This window comes from Grampus griseus (assembly GCF_964374135.1).
Source record: "Grampus griseus genome assembly, chromosome: 3".
Taxonomy (NCBI): Eukaryota; Metazoa; Chordata; class Mammalia; order Artiodactyla; family Delphinidae; genus Grampus; species Grampus griseus.
The window spans coordinates 51,726,307-51,749,291 of NC_139019.1; the positions used below are offsets into that span (position 1 = coordinate 51,726,307).

The following is a 22,985-nucleotide window of genomic DNA, read 5'->3' on the forward strand; positions in this document are numbered from 1 at the left end:
TCCAAGGTTCACAAACTTGAATGCCTTCAGGAACTAGAAAAGTAAGACTATAGAATGTGGTAAGGACTCTGAAAGTGAAGAAGATTTGACATAATTGTTTTTAATGTTGTGACCAAGCAAAATGTATATGTAAGTTGAACTGGCCTAATTCATTAGTTTATAACCTCAAGCCTATCTTTTTTTTAATTTACTGAAGACTTTCAAAACTTTTTTTTATAAGATTTTAGATGAAACCTGAATTTCATAAGTAAATCAAATGTATGTATTTTGTGAGTTCCACTGAGAGTGTTTCTACACATGGCACTAACTGTGTATTGTGTGTAGTGAATATTTGTCACTCGACTAAAAATCACATATTCTTTTTTGCCTCCTTAATTTTTGACCAAGAACCTGCTTTAACTTCAAGACTGGATACATAATTACCATTTAATAACCAGTGCTTTATTGTAGTTTCTCTGCCAGTTTTTTTTAAAACGCAGTTTTTTTGTTGATATTTGCTCTTTTCTAACATTGTGTTTAATTTTTGAGTTTCATTAATTCATTATAAGACAGGAAATACTAAGGTTTAAATCTATACTTGTTATGGACATACTTTGGATCATCCTTCAAGGAAAGAGATAGTTTTTTGTTTGTTTTTAACATCTTTATTGGAGTATAATTGCTTTACAATGGTGTGTTAGTTTCTGCTTTATAACAAAATGAATCAGCTATACCTATACGTATATCCCCATATCTCCTCCCTCTTGCGTCTCCATATTTTTTTTTTAGATTCCCTATATATGTGTTAGCATACAGTATTTGTCTTTCTCTTTCTGACTTACTTCACTCTGTATGACAGACTCTAGGTCCATCCACCTCACTGCAAATAACTCAATTTCATTTCTTTTTATGGCTGAGTACTATTCCATTGTATATATGTGCCACATCTTCTTTAAAGGAATGAGATAGTTTTATGTTACAAATTTGGCTTTCTCAGTTTGTGTTTAAAAATCTGCAGTATGACAAATTGTGCTTTATAGTAATTTTCTTTGCCTCCACAGGATGATAGTATTTCTTACCAACTGCTATCCCCTCTTGCTGATTTTTTACCCTTTTTTGAAAATAGGAAGAAAACTGGTACTTTAAATACCAGCTTGGGATGTTTTTATTTTTAATGGAGGGTTGTTCTTTACCCACCCTCTACTGTCTCATCCCCTAGAAAACCATAGCATCAGTAAAAGCTAAGCTTTAAAGGGCTTTTGTACATAATGGAAGTTTGAGCATATAATAAGCAAATAAGCTGGCTACACATCTAGGTGAATTAAGAACACTTTTTTTTTTGATCACTTCAAATTTATGTTTATTTTAACTTGTTTACTTTTTACTATTAACTGAGTATAACTTTTTAAAAAAAATTTTATTAGGGTATAAAATTTTTATTGGGGTATATAGTTGATTTACAGTGTTGTGAAGAACACTTTTTAAAAAGTGTTTCAGGGGCTTCCCTGGTGGCGCAGTGGTTGAGAGTCTGCCTGCCGATGCAGGGGACACGGGTTTGTGCCCCGGTCCGGGAAGATCACACATGCCGGGGAGCGGGCTGGGCCCGTGAGCCATGGCCGCTGAGCCTGCGCGTCCGGAGCCTGTGCTCCGCACCGGAAGAGGCCACACAGTGAGAGGCCCGCGTACCGCAAAAAAAAAAAAAAAAAAAAGTGTTTCAGGATTCCTTTGAGAGTGTATTTCCTCTTTATTAAGATTTGGTCTCACTTGAAATGGAAAAAAAAAAAGAGAGAGAGAAATACAGCACCAATTGGTGTTAAAATTGAGCTTAGAGTCTTGAAAGATTGTGAAAAAAACTGTTTCCTGTGTGTCATTTTCAGAACACCTTTTTATCCCCTGCAGATTGTACTTAATTTTAATGTTTTCCTGGTTAAAAGTAAGAGTGAAAGAGGTTTGAAACACTTCCCCATTCAGTCCCCCACCCACATCATTGATGTGTAGCTGGTTAATGTTCTGTTTGAAATAGTCGGACTTGGAATGCCCATGGGATGTTTCTAATAAAGCATGACATTCCAGGTTTATGACCCTGGGCTTATAATTAAGAATAGGGAAAATTATTTTTGAGCAAAGTGAAGTCTGCGGCCATCTATTTAATATAACATTGTTTAATGGCCTCAGTTCTTGAAACTTTACATCTTCAAAAATACCACTTACTTGAAGAGTTTGGTGAGGCGTTAATACTATGTGCCAGAACCTGTGTCAAGCACCGAGCCCACAAAACTTAACATGATACATACGAGCCTAAACTTAAAGGAGTTTGGATAGGAGTGCTATAAACTTATAAGTGAATAAACATAATTCATGATAAATACAAGGTGCTATGAGAGAAACAGGGTGACCTGTACTTCTTTTCTGAGAAAGATGACATATACGCTAAGACCAAAATGAGAAAGGCACTAAATTTTTTGTTTGTTTGTTTTGGTTTTTTTTTTTGCGGTACGCGAGCCTCTCAGTGTTGTGGCCTCTCCCGTTGCGCAGCACAGGCTCCGGACGCGCAGGCTCAGAGGCCATGGCTCACGGGCCCAGCCGCTCCGCAGCATGTGGGATCTTCCCGGACCGGGGCACGAACCGTGTTCCCTGCATCGGCAGGCGGACTCTCAACCACTGCGCCACCAGGGAAGCCCAGGCACTAAATTTGATATGAATGATATAGCTAGTTAATTAGTAGTTAGGTGGTACAGTTTTACATACATTAACGAATACCACATATTGTGCACTGACCATTTAGATCAATAGTCTTTAAAGATTTGAGTTTTGAGTTGAATGAACATCTTAATAGACTATAAAGAAACAGTCTTCTGGGATTCATTTTCTGAAATGTTTTATGAGTTTGTATGATTTTTACTTCTATATTTTTGTCTTTATTTTGATGTGGTCAAATGTCAATTTTTTTTAACATCTTTATTGGAGTATAATTGCTTTACAATGGTGTGTTAGTTTCTGTTTTATAACAAAGTGAATCAGTTATACATATACATATATTCCCATATCTCTTCCCTCTTCCATCTCCCTCCCTCCCACCCTCCCTATCCCACCCCTCTAGGTGGTCACAAAGCACCGAGCTGATTTGTCTTTATTTTGATGTGGTCAAATGTCAATCTTAACAAAAAATTGAAAAAGATTTTTTAATTAGAATGTCCTATCCCCGCTAGACTAGGTTTAATTTTCACTTTTTCTAGTTTTCTCTTGCTTAATTTTTGTCCATCTATTTGATACATATGCAGCTTGATATTTGAAATGAATTTGTAAACTAAATTTCATTTTTCCCAGATAGTGAACCAGTTGTCCTAGCACCTTATAATGTTGATTTGTTTTTGCCGCATCCTAATAAATTTTTTAAATTATCTAACATGTCAGTATGGTCTTGTATTAATAAGCCAATTAGTTGATTATGGACTTAAATGTTTTACTACATGTTATGTCCAGTTTTTTATCATTGTTTCCTATTAATTTCATAGCTTATTTTTATTTATTTGTTTTTCTAGATAAACTTTAGATACATTCTGTCATGTTCCAAGAACAAATGCTAGTTTTGGTTGGAATTCTATAAACCTACACATTAACTGACACTTTCATAATTTTTACACAGAATTAATATTACTTAAAGGGCCACTTACTGAACTTCAGTGGCCTGTGATTATAACCAAGGAATAAAGTTAACAAAAATCCTTTTGGCATAAAATTATTGTTTCATATTCAGAATGGCGCATCTAAATTCTTGTCCCTATCAGACTAACATTGGTTAATATTTTGTTGATATTGTTTACAGTGAAGTCATTCAAGATTTTTTTAAAGCCTTATTCTTGTAATATACCGTAAGCTTTGAAATTATTTTATTTTCTACTTTTTGTATAATGAGCTATATTTCATTTGCATTTAATTTTTATAATTCATTAGGTTGTAAATAAAAGCAAAATTGTTCTTTCTTTTTGTCATATATAAAATTCTTTTTGTTATATCCTAACATTTTTATTAGTAGATCATTGCTGTGTAATAATCTTAGGAAATACTTAATATTATATTGTTTAGGAAGTATTTAGATTATATTTTATACTAGTATAAAATTGATGAATACCATACATTCAACTTGCGAATACTGGCATAAAATAATATTAATATTTTCTTTCTTTCTTTCTTTCTTTCTTTCTTTCTTTCTTTTTTTTTCTACTTTCCCATTTCACAGTGATGCGGTTGACTAAGCCTACTTTATTCACCAATATTCCAGTAACATGTGAAGAGAAAGACTTGCCTGGTATGACACATGCTTTATCCTACTTGCACCTAGGGAAAAGTTGAAACCTGGATTACCTTACCTTGTAATAAGCCTAACCTTGCCAATCTTATGCTAACTCTTTGCTGCATTATTTGTTGCCTGTTTTTGTACGTGTGAATGGTGGCCATCTGAGTAATAGGTCTCAGTCATAATCTATACATCAAAATACTACTGATATCCCATGGCAACTAGAGACTTTTAGTTTTAGTAAAAATGCATTGCTTATAATGACACTATTAAAATTTCATTTATCCTCAGATGTTCCATCAATATATGTTAGCATTCCCTTTATTTAAAAATCATTGGGGCTTTCTATATATCTCATGACCTACATTTTCCTTTGTTCCTTAAGTGTTCATTTTCTGTAGAAACAGAATTTTTTTGGCATGCATTTGTTGTAGTGAAGATTAGAAATTAGATATTTTTAAATTTAATTTTTGTTATGAGATTATTTTTTTAAATATCTCTCCCAGCTGTTTCGTCACATAAATAAAAGTTATTTACAAGGTAGGTGTTAGAATTTGATGTTTTTCTCTTTCTACAGGAGACCTCTTTAACCAGCTCATGAGAGATGATCCTTCAACTGTAAATGGTGCAGAGATTTTAATGTTGGGAGAAATGTTGACTTTACCACAGAATTTTGGGTAAGAATGATATGTTCACATTAGAAACACAACAATACTCTGAAGCCATTACAAATCATGTTTTCAAAAAGTAACTATGGGATGGGAAAATGCTCATGATACATGTATGTGGCTGGAAACAAAAAAAAAGTTTTACCAAAATCATACTATGTGATTCTGGTTTTTTTTTTAATTAAAAAAATAAGATGCATACCAAAATACTAATTCCTAGGGTGGTAGAATTTTAACTTTCTTCTTTAGATCTTATTATATTTTTTAATGCCTACATATTCCTTTTATTTTAACTGATTTAATCTCAGTGTCTTTCAGAAGCAGCTCTTTTATTCACCATCACAGCCCTTTACCAACTTAAGTTATTGGACTTGTCAGCTCATTAGGAATTCTAAATATTTTATTCCTTCTCTTGCTCTTAGCTATTCTCTTACTCTAGATTATTACTGAGGTAGAAGTCCCTGGTTCCATTCTGTTTGCAACTGAGACAATTTGAGACCAAAAGGAATTTTTCAGGTTTTTTCAAAAGGTTTACAGAATGTGGTCATTGACTAGTGTCTTGAAAGCTTAGAAATATATTCAAGTAAAAAACGTATTCATATTAAAATATTTTTATAAATATATCTACATATATTTATATGTTTATATGCATTATATATATAACATATACTTATAAAGTAATGCCACTAGTCATTATTTTTATTAGAATGACTTAGAAAAAGAAAAAGAAAATAAATTGGTAAAAAATACTCTGAGATCAATAACTTGGTCTCTTCTAGGTTCGGGGCATAAGTTATTTCAAAAACTGCCTTTCTCTAGCCTCTAGCCTCAGTATCAAATCTTCAGACTCTTAACATGGATCTGATCTCAATGACATTTTTAGGAGGGCTGGCAGTTTTGGCAGTAGTTGAGGGTCAAGATATGTAGCATGTTTTATAGATTAAATCTGTATTTTTAATTGCACTAGGTAATGAGTGAGCAGCCTAGTGTAAACAAAGAAATATTGAAATAGTATTTCACCTGATCTCTATCCTTTAGTAATTTCTCCATTTGACGTTCTCAGTGGTGCACAAATAGAAGATTTATGATAAAAGTTGAATGGATTTCTGCCTAAAAATTTATTTTATTTCACAGGAATATATTTTTGGGAGAGACCTTTTCCAGTTATATCAGCGTTCATAATGATAGCAATCAAGTTGTAAAAGATATATTGGTTAAAGTAAGTGGCATTCTTATTTGGGAGAATTTTTTTAACTTTTTAATTTCTCTTCTTATGTTTTGAAACTTCATTAAAATGCCTGCTTGATACTGGACTTTTTAATTGTCATTAATAACAAGTATTAATTGAACACCTAAGTTCTAAGATATGCTGTGCACAGAATCATTTTTCCTTATCCTCAAAATTTGTGATAGCTTGGATGAGAAAATGTACCAAAGGTAAATAACACTTTAAATTTTTGTTAATAATTTGTGATTAACATAATAAAATTTGAAAGAGGAGGAAAGATCACTGGGGATTGCATCATTCATGAAGGCTTATTGACAGGAGAGGGAGCACAAGAGGATCTCAAAAGAATGGCAGGATTTAGAAGAAAAGACAAAGAGGGACATGGTAATCGGAAGCAGAGACATAGGAATACGTAATGTGTTCTTGTAGCAGTGAGCAGAATTCACTTAGTAAGAGTAGGTAAGGTTGTAGAGATATGTAGTAGCCATACAGTGGAGCATCTTAAAAGCAAGACTAAGGCTAAGGTTATTTTAAGACAGTGTGCAGTCAGTGGAGACTTTTGAGCAGAGGTATTCAGGCTATGTTGGAAGACTGTCATGAAAGCATTGTATGGGATGGTTTGTAGGAAATGGGCCAATTAGAATATTCTTGCAGTTTTGAGAAATCAAGAGAGAGAATATGCTAGCTCAGTTAAACAACTGGAAATTTATTCCCGAAAAGAAAGGGCATAAAAAAAAGGAAAAATTCATCGTATGTTGTTGAGAAGTGGTCAAAGCTGTCTTCCAGTGGTGAATTTAGGTCACTAGAGCATCGCCTATGGAAGGGAAAGGGAAGTCCAGTTTGAATGAGATTGAAAAATGATTAGCAAGTACGAGAATTGAAAAGGGTCTCAGAGAGAAAATATTCCAAGTTCCGTATATGACCCAACTTCCAGAAACTGGATGCAAATTTTTGCATACATGTACATGTGTTTGTCACTCTATGGTTAGGGTTTCTGCCTTTCATTAGATCAGGAGTCGGCAAACTACAGCGTGCAGGCCAAATTTGATCCATTGCCTGTTTTTGCAAGACAGTATGAAGCTATGCTAAGAATGAGCGAAGAAAGGTTTTACATTTTTAAATGATTGAAAAGAAACAAAAGCTTATTTTGTGATGTGAAAATTATATAAAATTCAAATTTCAGTCCGTAAGTAAAATTTTATTGACATATAGTCACACTCATCCGTTTGTGTAGTATCTGTGGCAGATTTCAAGCTACAACATCAGAATTGTGTAGTTGCAACAAACTGTATGACCTGCAAAGTCTAAAATATTTGCTATCTGACCTTTTAAAGAAAAAGTCTGCTGACCTCTGCATTTGATTATGAAAAGGACTGACTTTCAGAACTTCGAGAATGTATACTTTTTTCCTGTCATACAGTTCGCATTCAGTAAATGTTGAATTTATTTTTGTAAGATGAATAAATCAGCAAATGTGTGTAATTTAAGTCAATGTTAAAAAGAACAAATATTACCATAGTGTATTTCTTATAAAATATGTGATTATATTTCTGTGGGCTCTGCTCAGTTTTAATTTCTAAAAAGGCAGTGGTGTTTGGCATAATAACAGAGATAGCTAATGTTTATTGAGCAGTACAGTGCCCACCAAGAGTCTTCTTACTCTTAACTAAGAACTAGCATTTTGTTTATCATTTTACAAACTCCAATTACATACAAATTGGCTCTTCTTTGCCTGCTTTTCTTTAGTTTTCCATAGTAAATTTTCATTCAAATCTATATTTCCTTGGATGCTTTATAATTATCTCCATATGTTTTTTTGAGGGTATTTAATTCACTTTGAATATTGTGTTGCAGTTTTCTTCTGTTTCACTATTGGTTTTGGGTGGCAGTTTGGATCAGTGAATTGTTTAAATTATCATTGTGTGGTCTTTTTTAATAGTATTTTTGTATGGATTAAGACTCTTGCTAGCTTTGCATTCTGTGAAATGCAGTTTGGGGTGCTTTGATATTCTTAGTTCAAGAATACTCTATTAGAGCCTTGCAAGCAAAGTGTTGTTTCTTTATCGGGTGGCTTTTGGGAGGGTGGTGGAAGAAGAAAGGGTTGAGTGTTCCTCAGTTTTTCTCTTTCTTTTGAGTGACAGCATCCTCAATTTTCTCCTCCTGCTTCATTTTCTCTTCACTGACAGTGTCCAGAAGGTTCTTCTCCTTTTTAACTCTCTTCTTCCCCTGAATTGTTATCTTGCCAGAATTGCCTCTTCACCATTAAACATACTGTTATATCTCCTGTAGGCTGTGCTCTCATCTTCCAGTAATGCACTTTCTCAGTATTTTGACACTTAGGATAGACTTTGTCTTCCTGGCAGTACTTTTCATCATTCTTAGGCCTGTCTCTACCTTCCTTTTCTCTCTTAAGCTCAATTTTTCATGAACTTCTCTTGTTCTTTGCAAAGGCTTATGACGAGAGCATGAGAAATAGCTTGCAGAAATTTGAAGTTTAGACATTTGCTGCTCTCTAGCTGTACTAACACTGAGTTTATATAGTTTTTAAATTTTATTTATTTATTTGAGGATGACTCAGGAGATTCAGTTACTCTACTGCCATTACTTCAGCTACTCAGAATTCTGCTCTCAAAAATTTAATTTTTTATAGCTCTTGGAATTTTGGAATGTGGAAAAGAGATTATGAATCTGTACTCTTTTAATTCCTTTACTGACATCTTAGTGTTGTTTTTGAGAATAAAAATGCTATATAATCTGTCATGTTTAACTGGAAACCACTAGGGGGTTTTTTGTTTGTTTTTTAACTGAAAAATAGTTTTCAGCAGTAAGTCTGAAAACCTTAGCATGCTACCAAAAAATGAAGTGTTCTATAAACAAAAGACAGCGTAGTGTACTATAAATAAAAAAATAGTAGGGACTTCCCTGGTGGTGCAGTGGTTGGGAGTCCACCTGCCAATTCAGGGGACACAGGTTCGAGCTCTGGTCTGGGAAGATCCCACATGCTGGGGAGCAACGAAGTCCGCGAGCCACAACTACTGAGCCCGTGTGCCACAACTACTGAAGCCCACGCGCCTAGATCCCGTGCTCCGCAACAAGAGAAGCCACCGCAATGAGTAGCCCGTGCACCACAACGAAGAGTAGCCCCCGCTCGCCGCAACTAGAGAAAGCCCACGCACAACAAAGACCCAACGCAGCCAAAAATAAATAAGTAAATAAATTTATTTTAAAAAAAATAACTTCAGGGCTTCCCTGGTGGCGCAGTGGTTGAGAGTCCGCCTGCCGATGCAGGGGACACGGGTTCGTGCCCCGGTCTGGGAAGATCCCACATGCCGCGGAGCGGCTAGGCCCGTGAGCCATGGCTGCTGAGCCTGCGCGTCCGGAGCCTGTGCTCCGCAACGGGAGAGGCCACAACAGTGAGAGGCCCGCGTACCGCAAAAAAAATAATAAAATAAATAAATAACTTTAATGATCTGTACCATTGGTGGTTTATTTTTATTTTATTTATTTATTTTTGGCTGCATCAGGTCTTAGTTGCAGCTTGCAGCCTTCTCTCTAGTTACGTTGCATGGGCTCCAGAGTGCACAGGCTCTGTAGTTGTGGCACGCAGGCTCAGTAACCCCGCAGCATGTGGGATCTTAATTCCCCGACCAGGGATCAAACTGGCATCCCCTGCACTACAAGATGGATTCTTAACCACGATACCACCAGGGAAGTCCCTGTACTATTGGTTCTTAAACTTTAGAAGGTATTAAAATCATCTGGAGGACTTTTTAAAACACTGATTGCTGAGCCTCACTTCCAGTGTTTCTGATTTAATCAATCTGAAATGGTGCCCAAGAATTTACCTTTTTCTTTGGCCACACCACGGGGCTTGTGGGAGCTTAGTTCCCCAACCGGGGATCAAACCCACGCCCCTGACAGTGGAAGCGCAAAGTCCTAACCACTGGACCACCAGGGAATTCCCAGAATTTACATTTCTAACATGTTCTCAGGTGATGCTGATTCTGTTAGTCTGGGAACCATACTTTGAGAACCAATGGTGAGTAATAGGCATTTGCTCATTCATTCAACGAGTATATATTCCAGGCACAATTCTAGATACTGGGGTTATAGCAAGAAACAAAAGAGACAAGGCCTCTATTCGTTTGAAGTTTAGTCTAGATGTTTTTAAATGCTTTTTTCTTATTTTTTAACATGAATTCCTTAATTATACCGAACTCTTTCCTGATCTTGAGCTTTTACACACTTAAGGTGTTTTGCTTTTTTTAACTTACTTAAAATGATTCTCCATTTCCCCTTTCCTCTCTCCCTTTTTAAATCCTGCTCATCCAAAAACCAATTTGTAGCGTGAAGCCAACCCTGTAATTTAAATTGTATTCCCTTACCTCAAGCCAGCCCTCCATTCCTCCTTTACTCTATATTATTTTCCCCAAACATTTAAATTCCCTAGGGGCAGGGATTTTGGTCTGTTGTTCACTGGTGTATCTCCAGCTCCTGGGAAAGCCCTCATAGGTAATTAGGAAATGAATGTTAAGTGCAGCAGTGTTTATAAGATGAAAAAGGAGAAAAGTAAAAGTGTTCAGCCATATATAATACATGCTGTAGTTATGATTAATGTTTAAAAAATGATACTTAGGAAAACACATTGGACAGAAAGCCCATGGATTTGACTGTTTCTTTTCCCCCTCTTCTCTAATTTCTGAAATGTTTGTTAAAGAATTTTGAATTTCAGCTTCATTACTTATTAGTTGTATAACCTAAGGGGAGTTGTTCCTTCTATGTGCCTTGGTTTGTCTGTAAATTAGGGACAGTATAATGACCTACTTCAGCATTGTGGGCATTAAATGAGTAATGTGCTTAGAACAGGGCCTTGCACATAGTAGGTGCCCAATAAATGTGAGCTACTACTGTTTAATATCTGAATATAATAAAAAAAAAGACAGCACTAATAAATATTCCACTTGGAAGTGCTGCATTAAGAATGTTAGGTTAGAATTAACTGCAGAAAACCTGTTAACTGATTTAAAAAAAAAACAAAAAGCTTCTAAAAAATCTGCACTCTTATGGACAAAACCTCCCCTAATCCCCATGACTTAATGTGATCTTTGCTTTCTCTGAATTTGTCTTGACATTTGCCTTGAAGTTTTATCATAACTTCATTCAGTATGCAACAAACATTTATTAATTGCCTACTGTGTGCCAGGCACCATGTTATAGTGGTGAACAAGAGAAGGCAAGCGGTTCCTGCCTCAACAGACCTTACATCTTTGGTAGGGGAGACAGAAGGAAACAGGTAAACAAAATCATAAATAAGGTAATTATAGATCATAATAAATGTTACAAAGAAAGTTAAAATTGAATGTGATAGAAAGTAGCTGAGCTTAAAGGAGGATGCCATTTAAGAGAATTAGAGAAAATGATCAGTGTTCAAAAGGAATAAGGGAGGGAATATGTTAGAAAGTAACTTGGTAGGGGCAAGAGAGAAAATGGTCCTTTCTTAGTTGATGACTTTAATGCTGATCTCTAGTTCTACAAATCAGCTGGTCTCTGACATCTAATACTGTTTTGAATGATTATTTACCTTTTACCTTTTAGTGTTATATACTAACACATGTACACATCTATATATGTTTTTGTAATATCCATCTGTATATGTATAAATTTCAAAACCGTATGTTCATACTGATGCCCCAAATTCCAGTCCAGCACCAAAGGTTTCATTGCAGGCTTCTCTCTTTCCTTATCTGTACCTTTTTTTCTCCAAAGGTAAGAAACTTGTCTCTTGTTATCCATAATATATATATATTTTGTTTTGTCCTAGTATACATGTAGAAGTTTCAGAACTGCTAATCCATACCCCTGCAAAACAGCAAATGGGCTAGCTAGAGTAAAACATTTGTGTGCCGCTCTTTTCATTTTTAGCTTTTGTTTGCCAAACTTAAGTTAGTTCCTTTTTTCTGTTTCCTCCTCCCAGTATGGTTGTGTTCATTTGTAATACAATTAGGTTCATGTGGTACTGTTTGTATTACATTTTGGATTCCCCCTACTTTATAGCTGATTTTATCAGTATTTATTTTTAGGGGTGTGTGTGTGTGTGTGTGTGTGAACCATTACCCTGTTCCTGAGCATCAGAGCTATACAAAAAGATGTACACAGAGACATGTTGCTCCCTCTTCATCCCTACTTTCTTGTTCTTGTTCCCCTATTCTTTCCACCCATACTTATCCACACCCTGTAGGTAACCAGTCTCACTTGGATTTTATTCTCTCTTTCAAGGCTGATCTTCAGACAAGTTCTCAGCGTTTAAATCTCTCAGCCTCCAATGCTGCAGTGGCTGAACTTAAACCCGATTGTTGTATAGATGATGTCATACACCATGAAGTAAAGGAGATTGGAACACACATGTAAGAATTAATTTTACTAGATCTCAGAGGCTTTTACTTATATATGCCTTTATTTGAAATTTTTGCTTTATTTCCACTTATTCCACTTGTTACTAAGCCTAAGAACCTACTTCAGAAGGAATTTTATGTACCATGTTTACATGCTTGCCAGAAACAAACTTTAAACAAAATGTTTATTTTTGAAAGGAAAAAATATCTTAATTTATCTTCACTTATCTCTAGTTTCATTTTTGCATCTACAATCTTATTTAAAAATAAAAATCCATGCAAACCTTTAAAACCCAGGTAGCACTCTAAAAGTACATTTATTCTTTTGAAATGCTAACTGATGTTAATAACATTTATTTTTAAATTCACAATTTTTCAGTTCTGTATTTAACTGTATAAATATACTCTACCCTGAGAGTTCAAAAACAGAGAACCAAAGTAAAGGTATGAGGAAAAAAAAACTCGAATTCTGTATTCCTGGCCTGTGTATGTATTTGAATGTGAATGCTGTATTTTTCTTTGTCTGAGAGGCAAATATGAAAATTTCAGCCATCTAAAGTAATTTTAGACTTCTCTATCTGCCTTACCACTCCCATATCCAGTTGATTCACAAAGTCCTGTTAGTTCTTGTTAACTATCTCTCAGTAGCCTCTCTTCATCTCCACTTAACGTCACCATTTTTGCTTCTCTTCTTTGTCTTAAAGAATTATGTAATATTATCTATTATTTAATTAATTTTGGTGACAAGCTCTGTTGTAGGCACTTTTTAATATATATTCTGTGGTTGGTATGAGGTTTGAGTCAGATTTTCTGGAGTTCAGATTTTACCTTGATTATTTGTTTAATTATGTGATCTCAGATAAGTCACTTAACACTTCAGTGATCTCCTACTACCCTTAGGAAATTCTAACTGTATAGGTTTTGCAGAGCTCTCCACAACTAATCCTTACCAACTACGTACTCTAGTTCTCACCTTTCATCATGCTTCCCTCCCTCCCTCTCTACTCTGCAGTTCTTTTACCTCTGAACTGCTCTGTGACTTGAAATGTATCCTTCCCTTACAAAGGAATGCCTGTGTCATTTTGTTTAGTTTTCTTCTACTTTGTCATATCTCAGATTCATCATGACTTTCTCAAAGAGACTTTTTGACCTCCTAGACTAGATAAAATCCCCCTTCTTGTCTATTTTATAGCATCCACAACTTGTCATTTTTTTCTATGTCTTTTATGCTTGACATTACTTACTGAGTGCCTGCCGTTCCCATTAAAGTATGAGTTCCACAAAGTCACCTGCATCCCTGGGATTTAGCGAGAATAATGGTCAATATTTGTTGAAATTGTTTTTATTGAAATGATATTAAATGTGTAAAATCCCCATTTTACAGAAAATGAGACTCTTAGAGAATTTAATAGCTAGCACATAATGGCATAGAACTCAAATCTAAATCTAACTTCATAACCTGTGCCTTGCTACACTGCTTCCAACTGTGAGCACTTGGAGAGCAGGTATTGAGTTTTGATGAACTCTAAATACCTAGCACCTAGTTTAGTACTAGGTACAAATATAAAGTAGAAATTAAATTACCTGTAATGTCACCACCTAGTATAGCCACTATTATAATACTGGTATATTTCAATCCTTTATGTGCATATATATATAAAACAGATGTGTATAAGTAACTTAAATAATATTTTATAGAATTTTGATCATGTTATGCATGGTTTTATCTTTGTTAATACACCAGGAACCCAGTTTAGTCAGTATTCTTTGAAAACATTCTTTTATTTTTTTTTTATTTGTGGTACGCGGGCCTCTCACTGTTGTGGCCTCTCCCGTTGCGGAGCAACAGGCTCTGGACGCGCAGGCTCAGCGACCATGGCTCATGGGCCCAGCTGCTCTGCAGCATGTGGGATCTTCCCGGACCGGGGCACGAACCCGCGTCCCCTGCATCAGCAGGCAGACTCTTAACCGCTGCGCCACCAGGGAAGCCCCTGAAGGATTCTTTTCTAAATTTCTCATAACCACCAACAGTATAAAGAGTCAGTTTCTCTAAACTCTCACCAACCCTGATATTTCTTGGAAAGAATTTTTGCCAAATCCTAAGATAAGGAAAAATCTTATTTCATTATTTTAATTTGTTTCTTTGACTACTTGTGAGGCTGAACATTTCCACATTTTTGTTAGTCGATTATGGTACTACAATTTATGTGTATATCCTTTTCTTCTATTTTGAATGAGATATTGTTTTGCTTATAAAAATTTCTCTTCATATTGTTAGAAGCATTTTTTCCCAGTTTGTTGTCCTTCTTAAAATTTTGTTTTAGTGTTTTTGATTTATCCAATTTCTAAATTTGTGAAAGTCTTTTCCTTTCCATTGCATTTATATTAAAAAGTCTTTCTTCATCCTGGACTTTTTTTTAAATTTGTATTTTCTTCTAGTTTATATGAACTTAACTTTTTACATTCAACTATTTAGTTATCCTGTGATTTATTTTGGCTTATGCTTTACTTTCTGAAGAAAAAAGTTTCTGACTTCCTGCCTTAAAAATGGTATATCTTATTTTACTAATCAGCTTTCTTGTTCATGGAATTATATCCATATCTACTGGAACTATTTTTTTCCTGCTCTAGGCTCATTTGGCTACACTTTCGTGTCATAGTATAAATATTTTCCAAATTTGTTGGTAGAATTGAAGGTTAGTAGATTAACTATTAAAAAACAAAATTGATAGTGATTCAAAATCATTAAAACATCTTTCTGTTTCAGCTTGGTGTGTGCAGTGAGTTATACAACTCAGGGTGGAGAAAAAATGTATTTTAGAAAATTCTTCAAATTTCAGGTATTGAATACGACAGTGGTAAATAGTGTTTAGATGCCCTTTTTTCCCCTAGGAGATTACTACTATTTATCTGCAGTAAAAACAAGCTCCAAATAAAGCAAATAGCTTAATATTTTTTGATTTGTCTTATTACTAGCAATCTAAAGTTGGCCTAAAGTAAGTTAAATAAAAGCAGAGAAATTATCATTGTGGTTACTAGCAATCTAAAGTTGGACTAAAGTAAGTTAAATAAAAGAGAAATTATCATTGGAAATGTAATGTTTTATCCAGAAAACAATTTGTTGTATTTTCATGCCTTGACAAAACACAAAAGAATCTAGAAGATGGATAAAATGAGTGTAAAGTCCAGACAAAATAAGTGTAAATAATATCAGATTTCTAAAGAAATATTTAAATGAGAGATTATTGCCTTGGGCTAAGTGGACCAAGCTTCCTTCAGAGACTTCATGAGTCACTGAAATTGTAGTTAGAATTTTTTATTTATACACAATTTTCGAAGTCCATAATCAAAAATAGTTAAAAACCACTGTTTTAACACATGTATGTGTGTAGATAGGGAAATGAGATGACCATATACAGTTATGTAGATCTAGATATGACACTATATATATTTTTCATTCCTCTGTTTGTAAGTGGAAGAAAAAGTACCAGCAATAGGAAGAAAAATTTTTATTTTTCTATTGCTTTTGTTATCACTCATCTGTTTAAGATTTTGCATGTCTTTTAAAAGAAAATAAAAGGTTTGATTGCTTATTTTGATAAACATGCTTTGTGAAATATATATAGAGAAATACACAAAAATATATGTGTTCAGTTTAACAAACTATTATGAAGTACAAGTCCATATAACTTACGTAACTATTACCCAGTCAAGAACTTACGGTGGCTTTTTTAAAAATGCATTTGGGATTGTTTTTGTTTTTACAAGAGTACTGCATACCCATTAGAAAAGTCTATTACAATTAAAATTGGAAAATGCCTTTGACAAATTTAAGCTCTATGGTTTAAAACAGATAAACAAAATAAATGGTCAAATGATAATAATCTCCTTTGACTGATATGCTTTATTCAACTAGGTTCTCAAACCATTGGATGTGAAAACCAAATTTTACAATGCAGAGGTAAGTGTTGAGCACTTAATGGGATTTCAGGTTCAACATTAAGATCTTATTTGACTAAAATTCTCATGTATTACATTTCTTTTCATATCAGAGTAAATTGCTGATATGACTGTGAATTACTTGTGAAAAATGAGCATAAAGTTCAATTGAAAGTGAATAATTTCACTGCAGATCTCTTTTAGTCTGCTGTTTTCAACTGACATGAAATCAATATGCCTTGATTTTTATTCTCATTAATTTTGTGAGGCTTTCACCGTCTTTCATTAAATGATTGCCCTGTGCTTCCATTTAATAGTTGTTGTTACCGTCTAAAAACATTAGCAATCTGTTAAATATTTTATAAATGTGGTTGTGATATTACAAAAATTGAAGTGGTAGATCCAACCCTGCAAAGAAGATTTAATATTCACCTAGAAAAATATTAAGTAGAGCTCAGTACATTAAATTCTTTGTCCTGAGAAGTCAGTGTGCCAGCCAGAGTTAGGTTGCTAAGTTTAGTGAATGGTTTGAAATGCTCCTTGGGAGAAACAAATTTGGCAAAACTATAGAAAGAAGTAACTTTTAGAATAGAAGATTATCTTCTTTTCTAACAAAAGAGATAAAATAGAATTTTCCATAAGGAAAAGGTTTTATGGCTTGGATTTCTTTTACAGTTCTATTTTATCCTGGTATCTAGAGGTCCAGAAAAAACAGATTTCCTAATGGGCCTTTTACTCCCCCAAAATCATGTGTTTCATATCACAGTGATAAACTCAAAGATATTCAAATGCAGTATTTTGAATGAAAATTTTGTCTATTACTCCAAAACCAGGTGATCAGAAATTTGTAGTCACATGTCAAATTTGATACATATTTTTACCATCAGCATCTGAATTTTTATTCACTATAAAGTTTGTACTACAGCTGGGCATGCTAAGACATCTAAGATAAGGAACCTAACCTTAAAGTAAAAACCTATTAGGAGAAACGAAAAAAGTGCATAAAATAACAAAAGTAACTAGTATAGTATATAGTGAGATTAAAGAGCATGGCGCAAAAAGATGTGCTACAGGAACTCAGGGGATGAGATTTTGGAGTAGTCTAAAGAAGCTTCATGGAAAAGGAAGAGAACTGCATCAGTGTCTAGAAGGAATAGGTGTTAGAAACGTCTAAGTGTCAGAGCAGTGAAGGCATTCCAAGCCGAGTTGGAAATACAAGTGGAACATACAGTATGTAGTGAAGAGTATACGTATTTGATGCAAGGATACGGTCTCATCAAGGAGATAACTAGATGTTTAAAGGCACATATAGGAAGGCACATATTAAACTATTTCAGGTTTTCTTTGTTGAAGTATGGTGGTACATTAAGATACTTGTCAAGTAGTTTTATCACACCAATATTCAGAGTGAGTTGCAAGTTGTTTTTTAAATTGCTAGTTATTCCATAAATAACATAAAAGTAATATACTCCCCCAAAAGAAAGGAAAAAACCCAAAGTCCACCACACTAAAAAGTAATTGGTTCTTCATTAACCCATGTTCTCTTTCAGTCTTTACTCATTTATATATAATATTCTGTTTTTATAATCATAGTAACAATTTTGTTTGCTTTTTCAGTTAACATTAAGTATAGACATAATTTTTAGTCTAAACTTTGCCAACAAACTTCAGCTAAAAAATTTTAGTAAAATTCTGAACTTTTGAAAATAGACATTTTTTTAAAAATGAGGAGTGAACAAATAGCATTTAGGATCTCTCTAAGATATTTGGTATTACCTATTAGGCAAACAGATACTGTTCTGCCTGTAACATGAAGCAGATTCTATGGACTCCATCTAGGAAATTCAGGTAAATTGTAGGAGTTAGTTAACCACACTGATATCAGTAGTTTATTTTTATTACACTATGCCATAGTCCTTACACAACAACTGTTATTAGCCCCACATTTGTCTCAAACATGTTTTTTATGCTGCTTCTAAAAATTCTAATACTGTGTGAATCACCTAAAGGAAAACAAGTTTTGTAAGAAACTTTGTTGTAGTCTTCTAATATAAGAAAGCCTTGTAAAAAAAAAAAAAATTGGTGACATTAGAAGCTAGGTGTCAAACCTTTGGTCACAGCTCCATGCCAGGTACTGAAGAGAAATAAATATAAACTGAACATCTTCCCAGTCCTCACGGTACTTAGATCTAGTGAAGGAGACTGACATGACATAAATACAGTGTAAGCATCCCCGCCCACCCCGATCATAAGTGTACTTATTCTCTGGGAACATAGGTGAAAAAGATTTCCAGCTATGTGTTTGATGAAAGAGCTGACATTTGAGATGGCCCTTGGTAAATAAGTAGCTTTAGCAATATATATGTGAAAAAAAGACAAACTGTGAAATCTGTTAACTCTCAGTTGTCTGAAGTGGTCTAGCCCAGCATTCCCTGAAGTGTGATCAGTGGAACTGTAATCACCCAAGATCCTCCTTGAAAAAATGATTCCATTATTAGATAAATTTAAGAAAAGCTATACAGCGTATATCTATTCTGAATGTGACAGATAGTATATACCCAACCTAAGTAATCTATGAAGAAGTTACAAAGTGAGTAAAGAATTTATAGAACTAGAAAGGCATGGAATATACCTCTCTCCCCCAAGATATGCCCTTGAATATTTGCTCCTGTTTAAGTATTCACCTATAGTGTTCTTCTCTGTTCATTTAACCTTAGCAGTTTCACCTTTTTAGAAGAATGATTTGTCATATTTCTTTGTATTACTTTCTGTTTACTTCCTTGTTTTACTAATGCTGTCTTGTTTAGTAAATTAAAAAAAATGCAGAAATGCATTTTATTTTAAAGTTATTCTTTTTCTTTAACATTTAATCTGATTTTTCTAATTTTTCTTTTTTATTTTTCCATTAGAGTGACCTCAGTTCTGTGGTAATTTGATTTTTTATTATAAATTTATATGCTTTTCTTACTTACCACTTTTTGACTCTGCCTAATTAATCTCTCTTTACAAAACATAGTGGAAAAACAAAGTTAGTTGTGGATATACTTAGTGACTTCAAAAATATGTATATAATTTGTACGTTTTATATTGATCATCTTATGCTATGGGGAAAAATACATCAAAGATTAAATTGGCATATTGAAACAATTATATTCTTATTTTTAGTGTGTTTCCTGTAGCTATTTTTAAAAAGAGCCATGTTAACCTTGTTTAAAATAGCCTCGAGATTTTCAACCTCTTAATATAAAATATCCTACTATACTTCAATTCTTTGAGTAAACTGTGTAGTTGAAATTCATCTTCAAATGAGCAGTGGTTTTAGTTTTAAGTCTGGGTCAGGTAAAGATGGCCCTTTGACAACAGTAAACAGAAGAAAATTAAATTTTCCCACGTTGACTAAAATCATATTTTCAAATTTCTATTTAATATAAGCAGCATTTGCTTATAACACAATATATACATGATAAAAACATCAACTGCCTTAGCACTGAATTCTTATCTTAATTTTTTAAATGTCAAGTTATTTCATGCTAACTGTTCAAACTAGCTTAATTTTCCATTATGCAGCTTGTTTTTCTTTCATTTTATCTAAGCTCTTCTAAACTTATACAGAAATTGCATTTTTAAATTTGAAATGTGGGTCTATGGTTTTTTTTTGAAAGCAATGGATCGATGGGATATTTTTTTTTTGAGAAAAAGTAACAGAATAATGCCTTTGAATGTGTACTACTTTTAAACTGATAAATCGTATTTCTATTTTCATTAGAGCACATGTGCCAAGGACTAAAGAATCTGTTTTGTTTTAGATAATAATACATTAAATTATAACTTCATCATTATATTTTTGCAAATGATTTCTACTTTCCTGGATTTAGTGTTAAAAAAGCTCATAAGTGCCAAAAATTTTTGGTCATAGTTTACTTTATTTCTGTATATATATTACTATGAAACTTCTGAATAAAATAATTCTAGAATATCCTTAGTATACCATTTTATGTATAGGTTTTTATCAAAAATGAGCCAAGTTTTCTGTTATCCTCCAATATATACCCCCCAAAATAACCAAATAGCATAAAAAGAAGAATGTTTAATGTAAATAATTAGGGAATTTAAAATATTATGTAAAAGTACATATGTAAGTTACCCATTGACTGAAATACTGCTGTATAGCACCAGTTTTCACTAACTCACTAAGACCACAAAATACCTTTTGTTTGATTTAAAAACTTAAAGATTTCAAGTATAATTTACATATATTTTTGCTCTAAATATACATTTTCAATGAACCAAGAAATCACTAATGACTACTTAAAAAATGCTTTAATTAAAAAGTTAAATTCTTATAAGATTATAAAATAGATTATTTGCTGTACTATCTAAATTGAAGTAACATGAAAATTGAAATTAATAAATTATGCTGGAATATTATAACAAAGACCTAATTATCTTAACACATCTCTGAAATGATAGGTGCACAGGTAAATTCATTATACTAAATTGCATTTTCACATTTTAATGACTTACTAGAAAATTTATATATATATTTATATATGTAAATGAAATTCCAGTTAAGCGTTTTTGGATATCAATACAAAAGATATTATAGTTATCCCCCATCCATTGTTTGACAACTTACCAGTTGACTAACACTTGACTTTGCCCCTGTGAATTATGTTAGGAGGACAATTTCTTTTCTTGCATTAATTATGATAACTTTGATTTGCAGGCATGAACTAATCACATTTGTGGTTAATGTTTTTTCTTCATATAAATCAGATATTGTTGTGGTGGTAGAGTACTTTAAACACCAGCATACTTTGGTGGATTTTTCTTTCATATTTTCAGACTGATGAAGTATTTCTTGAAGCCCAGATTCAGAACATTACAACCTCACCCATGTTTATGGAGAAAGTTTCATTGGAGCCATCTATAATGTACAATGTAGCAGAATTAAATTCAGTCAACCAAGCTGGAGAATGGTAAATATGGATTATGAAGTGTTTGCTTTTATTTTGAAAGATATGAACTTTTCTAACATTGTTACTCTTGGGTGGTTTAAAATTTTTTTTAAGGGATAGACATTATTTTATTAGAGAAGTTTTAAATTCACAGAAAAATTGACCAGAAAGCACAGCATTCCCACATGCCCTCCTCCCCACTTACAGGATCCCCTGTTATTTACATCTTGTTTAATGTGGCACTTTTTTTTTTTTTTTTCCTTTTTTTGCGGTACACGGGCCTCTCACTGTTGTGGCCTCTCCCGTTGCGGAGCACAGGCTCCAGACGCGCAGGCTCAGCGGCCATGGCTCACGGGCCCAGACGCTCCGCGGCATGTGGGATCTTCCCAGACCTGGGCACGAACCTGCGTCCCCTGCATCGGCAGGCGGACTCTCAACCACTGCGAAAGTTTGTTTTTGTTTGGTTTTTGTTTTTTGGGTTTTTTTTTTTGCGGTACACGGGCCTCTCACTGTTGTGGCCTCTCCCGTTGCGGAGCACAGGCTCCGGACGCGCAGGCTCAGCTGCCATGGCTCACAGGCCCAGACGCTCCGCGGCATGTGGGATCTTCCCGGACCGGCACAAACCCGCGTCCCCTGCATCAGCAGGTGGACTCTCAACCCCTGCGCCCAGGGAAGCCCCCCAATGTGGCACATTTTTTACAATCGATGAACTAATACTGATACTTATTATCAACTGAAGTCCATAGTTTACATTAGGGTTCACTCTTTGTGTTGTGCATTCTGTGGGTTTTGACAAATGTGGTGACACGTAGCCATCCTGACTGTAGGATATAAAAGTTTCACTGCCCTAAAAATCTATGGTCCACCTGTTCAGCCCTCCCTTCACATGAAAATAAGATCCTGGCCATTTGTACTTGAAGCACTTATTCTTTTAAATTTTTATAACAATTCAGTGAGATAAATATGGAACATTTCATCCTTATCCTGCAAATGATAAAACTGAGGCATTGTAAGAAATGATGGAGAAGTTAGAAGGGGTAAGAGTAAGCAGTGAGTTTTAAGGAGTATTCTCTTAACATCAAAAGGAGTGAGGATAGGAATAGATGATTTAATTTTTCATGAAAATGAAATACACATCTTTATAGGTAACTTAGAAAAAGAAGAATAAATAAATGTAGGGTTGATATTAATATGGATAAGAAGGTAATAGCTGGAGAAAGTACCTGATTTTAATAATCAAGAATGAAAAATTTACTTTTACTTATTATGGGTCTTACAGTAAAATTCATAGCCTCTCATACTCCCACAGAGGAAAACAATAATTTTCCACTCTTTTCCTGATCTTTAATTAATTTTGAAAAATCATTAGTTTAGAATGGTATGTTTCTTTTTATTCTAAACTATTTGCTTTCATAATTTTAGAGAAGAGACAGGATACTTAAGTTTCTGATTTCTATTGCTTTTTTTCAGTTAGTCGATGTATATCCAATGCTTCAGGTAATATATTGCATTATATTATAAAGA

General features: G+C 34.0%; 1 protein-coding gene across 4 annotated transcripts in view; it reads left to right on the forward strand.

Annotated features, from left to right (window-relative positions):
* The window catches only part of TRAPPC13 (trafficking protein particle complex subunit 13), a 36,542-nt gene that overhangs the window by 6,700 nt on the left and 6,857 nt on the right, over positions 1 to 22,985 (forward strand). For 2 of the 4 annotated variants that reach the window (XM_082650759.1, XM_082650760.1), the window contains exons 2-9: positions 4,220 to 4,288; positions 4,854 to 4,953; positions 6,079 to 6,163; positions 12,449 to 12,576; positions 15,332 to 15,404; positions 16,481 to 16,525; positions 19,413 to 19,430; positions 21,349 to 21,482. In XM_082650759.1, the coding sequence (XP_082506885.1) occupies positions 4,220 to 4,288; positions 4,854 to 4,953; positions 6,079 to 6,163; positions 12,449 to 12,576; positions 15,332 to 15,404; positions 16,481 to 16,525; positions 19,413 to 19,430; positions 21,349 to 21,482 (652 nt within the window). The remainder of the gene's footprint in view (positions 1 to 4,219; positions 4,289 to 4,853; positions 4,954 to 6,078; positions 6,164 to 12,448; positions 12,577 to 15,331; positions 15,405 to 16,480; positions 16,526 to 19,412; positions 19,431 to 21,348; positions 21,483 to 22,985) is intronic. The other 2 variants (XM_082650761.1, XM_082650762.1) reach the window with 1 other exon arrangement.